The sequence below is a fragment of the Hesperophylax consimilis genome, chromosome 10 (genome assembly GCF_061612785.1).
Source record: "Hesperophylax consimilis isolate HC1 chromosome 10, BYU_Hcon_1.0, whole genome shotgun sequence".
NCBI lineage: Eukaryota > Metazoa > Arthropoda > Insecta > Trichoptera > Limnephilidae > Hesperophylax > Hesperophylax consimilis.
Window position 1 is genome coordinate 2,883,978 of NC_142845.1, and position 6,041 is coordinate 2,890,018.

The 6,041-nt window shown below is 33.0% G+C and overlaps 1 protein-coding gene across 1 annotated transcript; it reads right to left on the reverse strand.

Moving 5' to 3' along the window:
• Positions 1-270: 270 nt before the first annotated feature.
• Positions 271-2,437, reverse strand: LOC149420175 (uncharacterized). The gene has a single exon (XM_089636031.1). The coding sequence runs from the start codon at positions 2,351-2,353 to the stop codon at positions 1,199-1,201; it is 1,155 nt and encodes a 384-aa protein (XP_089492157.1). The 5' UTR covers positions 2,354-2,437; the 3' UTR covers positions 271-1,198.
• Between the last annotated feature and the right edge of the window lie 3,604 nt (positions 2,438-6,041).

The following is a 6,041-nucleotide window of genomic DNA, read 5'->3' on the forward strand; positions in this document are numbered from 1 at the left end:
ATCTGGCAAAATAAATGTTTTCCACATCGATTACGATGAAGAATTCTGTGTCGAAGCTATTAATAAAGCCATGCTGTTTTGGTCCAGAGCTATATTTCCTGTACTTAAAAAAAATGTATAGGTATACATTATTTGAAATAAATCACGTATTTACTGCACTACACTCGCTTCTTTATTCATAATAATACATGATTATATTGATTATGTACAATAGCATCATATTATTTTCATCCCATCCACCATAGTATAATATGTATTTGTATAAAGTGACAGAAAAACAAAAACAAAAAGTTTACATAAGACATATTTTTACATTTATACCTAGTATTTATTTGATAATACGTACACATGTTATTGTATTATCGCATAGATTTTTTTTGTATTTATTATTGGAAGTAAGAAAATGATTACAAAGTGGAAATTCTAACACAAATAGATATGTATTAAAAAGTGGAACATGATCACTTTGCTACAACACAACTGTATTTATATAAACTTGATGTAAAAGTAAGGCGTAATGAATGAATAGCAATCAATCCACTCTCAGTAAAATATTGGAAGCATTATTATAGTCAGTACTTGCACTGACTGGTAACGCTGGCCGCTAGATGGCGCTAGTGTAGCATGTTGCATTTCTTCGGGACAATACAAACCTAATGGCGGGCTTTAATATTCTTTTTACGTGTGAGCATAAGAACAGTAAGGTCGTATGTAGGTTACTAAATATTTTATTTTCGACTTATATAATTTATTAACGTAAAATAAAGAAAACATTTCAAATAACATGCATTAAAAAAAACCAACCCACAGAAGTCACGGGGCTAGGAGGCGCTAGTATAGCATAATCAGAATGTATGGTAAATGTAAGAAGTTGAAGGTGTTAAACATAAATTATTCTACAGTATTTGATATTATCCCTTTTGGTGGCTTCATTGCCTATAAACTCTAAGTAAAAGCTCCAACATATGTTTTTATAAAAAACACATACTGGCGCTATAATTACATAATATTATACACTTTAGACTTATTCTATATACATTACATGAAGGATAAACAAAATTACACTGGTACATATTATGAATATTTATATTCAAGTTAAAGTTTATATGATAATGAAGCGCACATAACATTTTAAACTAAGCATTAGCGTAGAGCACAAAACACTAAAAGACTAATAATATTAATAAGACTAATATGATCAAATTATTGGTTTTTGTAGATTTATGAGTCCACATGCAATCATAACAATATGGTCAACTTGTTGAGTCAAATGGAAGTCTATACAAGAATGTGGCTTTAGAATATTATACTCTCTGAGCCGGCTTATTACACGTTCAACGTGTATACGCAGGGCTGCTATTTGCTTGGATAACTTCACCTCTCTTTTAGTGCTATTTACACCTGTAACAACACTTGGTGGACGCACAAGTTGACAATGTTTGCCTTCTAAAATAGTAGCTAGTTGCTTAAAACCTCTATCTGCCATCACCGACATGCCTTCAGACAAGTTGTCCAAGAAGCCGCACTTTTCCACAATCATCATATCTGTAGTACGTCCACCAAAGCCCTTTGAAATGAAGTTAATAAAGCCATCAGGAGTGATTGATATTAGGTACTTGAGTGTATTGCATTTTTTATATTCTGACCAAGTTAGTGCCTGCTGCAGTGGATTTGATGGCTTCTCTATCTGAATTTCAAAACAGTCTATGATTGATACGACATGTTTGTATCTTGCTCTGAATGGAATTGGTAGTAAGGCTTCTATTGTTTCTGACTTAGGCCAAAATACCAGTTCTGCAAGATGACGAGATAACTTCGGTAAACTTTGCTTAAAGATTCTTGAAGCTTGAGCCTCAGAAAGGCCAAATTCATCACCTAAAATGCTGAAACTAGAGTTTAATTTAATTTTTTTTAAAACGATTAAAACATTTAAAATGTTTATATTTTCAAGGAGTGCTAGGGTTTTAACAATCCAATAAAAATCTTTAAGGATTCCTAAATACAGCTTTGGTTTGTTTTCAATATGCTGCAGAGTTAATTTCAATGACAGACTTTTGAAATCACTACTTGAACTACTATCAACGTACGAATCTGACGTAGCTTGTTGGGAGTATTCTGAACCAGATGCCGATTCCGAGGCAGAACTGTCTGGCTGAAGAGTGACATGCTTTAGTTGTACATTCTTGGTATTTTTATTATGCTTCACAGGAGAAGTACTTACGTCACGAGTAGTTAAACACTCGATTGGACCCCTACTGTGTTCTTTTCCTGTATTTGTCAATTTACTTTTGAATTTCTTTTTCAAATTGCATTGAATGGCTTTCGAATCAGTTGCGTTCTCAACTATCAACATGTGAAAGTTTTCTTCGGAGCTTGATGTATCTTGTGGTCCATCCACATGTTGTTGAAGTATTTGGAGTCCAGAGCATTGAGGCTTCTCGAGAGGAAACGACACTTCCAGTTCAACGTAGTCTTGAGGTTGATTGATGATCTGTTGTGGCACAGACTCATCCACATCAGACAGGCAAGGAGACATTGGCTCGAGACTTGCAACAAACACTTCACCGCCTTTAGATGAGCTTGGATGCTGATCCACCACATTGAGTAGATCTCGCCCATCAGCTCCAATTTGACATTCAAATTTATGAGGAATGGTTCCTTTTTTTAAAAGCACCCTTTTACTTAGATGTTGGGGCCATTTCCGAGCATCCACGCTTAACTGAAAATAAAAATACAACTTATCAAGAGACATTGTATTTATTCAATACAAACTTAACAATGCAAATATAATAAGTATCTTCATTTGAGAATAGCCTGCAAAAGTGTAACAATATTGTAATGTGTGTAGGCTTGTTGTCACTAGGTAATAGACCCACCTACTCAACCTACTGTACTATTCAGCAAACTATTCGTGAAGCATGCAACAAAGAAAAATATGTATTTTTTAAATATTGTGTTCAAACAATAATATTGTAAAAAATATACTTACATTAAAATGATCTTCACAGACATATCGTACGGTTTTATTTGACAGTTCACCCAATTGACTGGACCTATGAATTGCAATACACCATTGTTTTCTAATTGCTGAAATTCGCGGTACAACGAAAAATCTTTTTTCCTTAGTAGTCGCCGAAGTATTTGGGCACAAAGGAACCATACAATATTTATAATTATTTTTACGATCTCGGATCCTACGGTTACTACACGAATCCATGTTTAATTAAATAACAAAACAGTAACAAAACGCAGCGTTAGAATTGGAAGTACTTCGTTTTGACATGACAGATATTATTCAGAAGTGACAGATGTTATGATGTGAAAATCGTACAGATTATCCTTCCGTGGCGGCTGTCTTAGAAGTATAATGGTGATGGTCCTGATTTTAACAAAATCAAATTTTATAATATATTATTATGAGTTTATGAGTACAAGAATAATTTAAATCGCAACATTTGGATAATATCAAACAAGAGGTACAATATCAAGTTATATGTTATATAACTAGAATGTGCAGCTGTTAAAAATAGTCTCATTGCAAAAACAAAAACCAACCTTGGTACATATAGAATATATAGGTACTTCGACCAACTAAATATATTTTATGAGAACCTTCTTTATACTTGTTTATATATTTCATATTGTTGATAAACCTTCCCCTTTAATTCATTTAATTTTATTTACATTAGGTTTTATTGTAAAATATTTGGATTAAGTGACTGAACATTATAATCGTATATATTCACCAATCCTATAATATTGTGTATAAGTATATTTATATTATATGTCATCTCATTTAATATGGCAGACTGAGATTGCAATATCCTCCCAGTACTGCTGGAATAAAACTTTAAATAAATTAATAAGGATTAATGATCAATAAGAAGGTTCAAGGAAAAAAATATTTATGAGATGTAATATTTTTGGTATGCCTCGTTATTCTCCTCTGCCATTCGTGTGAAATGCGTCGTTTTTTTTTTTAAATGTTTTTGGGCTATGTAATTATTTTGTTTTCGCACCCATAAATTATGTTCCGTCTTTCCGGTTTATGAAAAAATGGTCCGATTTTTCGGATTAAAATTTTCAAAAAATCGCCATGGTTTCAAAAATACGATTAAAAAAAAAAAAAAAATACAGAATGTCTTAGAATATTTGCCTAAACCGGAAAATAAAATAAAAAAATGGGGTGCAAGAGGCCTATTGTATTTGGACTCTCTTCCATTGAAGTAATAATATTATTAATTTTCAATTTTTTTATGGTAGTTTGTTCCTTTTGTAGGTTGATAGCCTCCTTTATAATCTTCCACTGTTGTTTAATGTTACCATTGACTTCATCCAATTTTCTTCTGTAGTATGCTTGTTTTGTTGTTCGTATTATCTTTGTACACCAATTCCGATATCTTTTATAGTATTCCAACAGTTCTTTGTTATAGATTTCTCTTCTACATTTATTGTGCAATTTATCACGTGTTCTGAGGCATTTGATTATTCCAACATTTATCCATGGTTTTAGATATTTTCTGTAATGTTTCTCAATTTGTACTGACGTACAACTTTGCACATGAGTTTTCAAACATTTAATGAAATTATCTGTTGCCAGATTGACGTCTTTCGTTGATAGTACTGTATCCCAGGATTCCTCCTTTAATTTGGTCTTCAAAAGGTTGTTGTCAACAATAAGTTTCGGTTTTCCATTACTATTTGAAATATTTTTAAGAGTTAAGCTCATAAACTTCATCAAAATTGCAAAATGGTCCGTTATGCCAGTAGTAAAAGCTGCTCCCTGTGGTTTTAATTTTGATTTCGCCATAATATGATCAATGCAACTTGATTTGTTAGGAGTTACTCTTGTTGGTGAGTTTATTATGGGCTTAATACCATGAAATGCTAGAAGTGATAGATATTTTTGTGTTTTTATGTTCTTCAAATCTAGAGTATCAATATTTAAGTCCCCACATAATATAATCTCTTTATATTGCAATGATACAGAGTCAAGCAATTCATCCAATGAATCGAGAAAGTTATCTATATTAGTCTGAGATGGAGACCGATATATAGCTATTAAACATATTGTATTGGAAAATTGCATTTTTAAGCAGTTGGTCAGTCGTCAGTCATTTTTAAGTCAGTCGAAATTGCGCAACTTTGTCATGTATTGCATATAAATGAAATACTCAGCAGTCCCAGTGAGGATATCATTATCTTTACCTGTTACAAAAAAGAGCAAATAATAAAACATTTCCATACATATTTTTTGCTTGTCAACGTATTGCCCCAGCAAGTTCGCTGGGCTACCGATATTGCCGAACAAAATCTAATTCCTTCTCGCTTTGTTACATATTATAATAATGTGTGTCTGTTCATCACCTACCCACTACCATTATTTTGAATATGATTAATATTTAAATAAATTCGCAATTTTGTTTATTAGTCTCCTTTTCTTTTGGGTGCTTATAAAATTCCTTTTCATGAAACATGCGTACATCGTTTGTCTCATTTCAACTAGCTCTTTCTTACACACTATAATTTAGTGTGTTAGAAAAAACTGCAGCATTATTGTGATACAGAACATACGTTTAATGCTTTTGTTGTTCCATTGGCGGAGGAATTTTAAAAACACCCTTTGGATCTATATTGTGATTTAGATCAGGTTTGAATTGTTGTCACTAGGCTTACAACATTTCTGGATCTAGTGTCCACCTCAGAAGTACATTATCTTCCACAATGGTTATTCAGGTTACACGGTTGTTGTTAGAGTCTTACGAGTCAGTTTCTTGTAGCAGTGGGAGTTCGTACAATGAGGCAGGGGAGGCTGTGCCCACAAACACTTTTAAAAAATATATTATATGAAGCTGCACAAGAGTCCCAACTGCTCCCAACCGTCTGGAGCCAGTAAGACTGAGGAAGGTGGGGAATTATCTGGTCACCAAACACGGCCAAATCCATTTCAAGCAATGTTTCAGTTCTGAATGGTGGTCTTACACCAGGGCGATACTGAGAGTATCTTCCACTCTGGAATGGGCCGCAAATATACATATTAT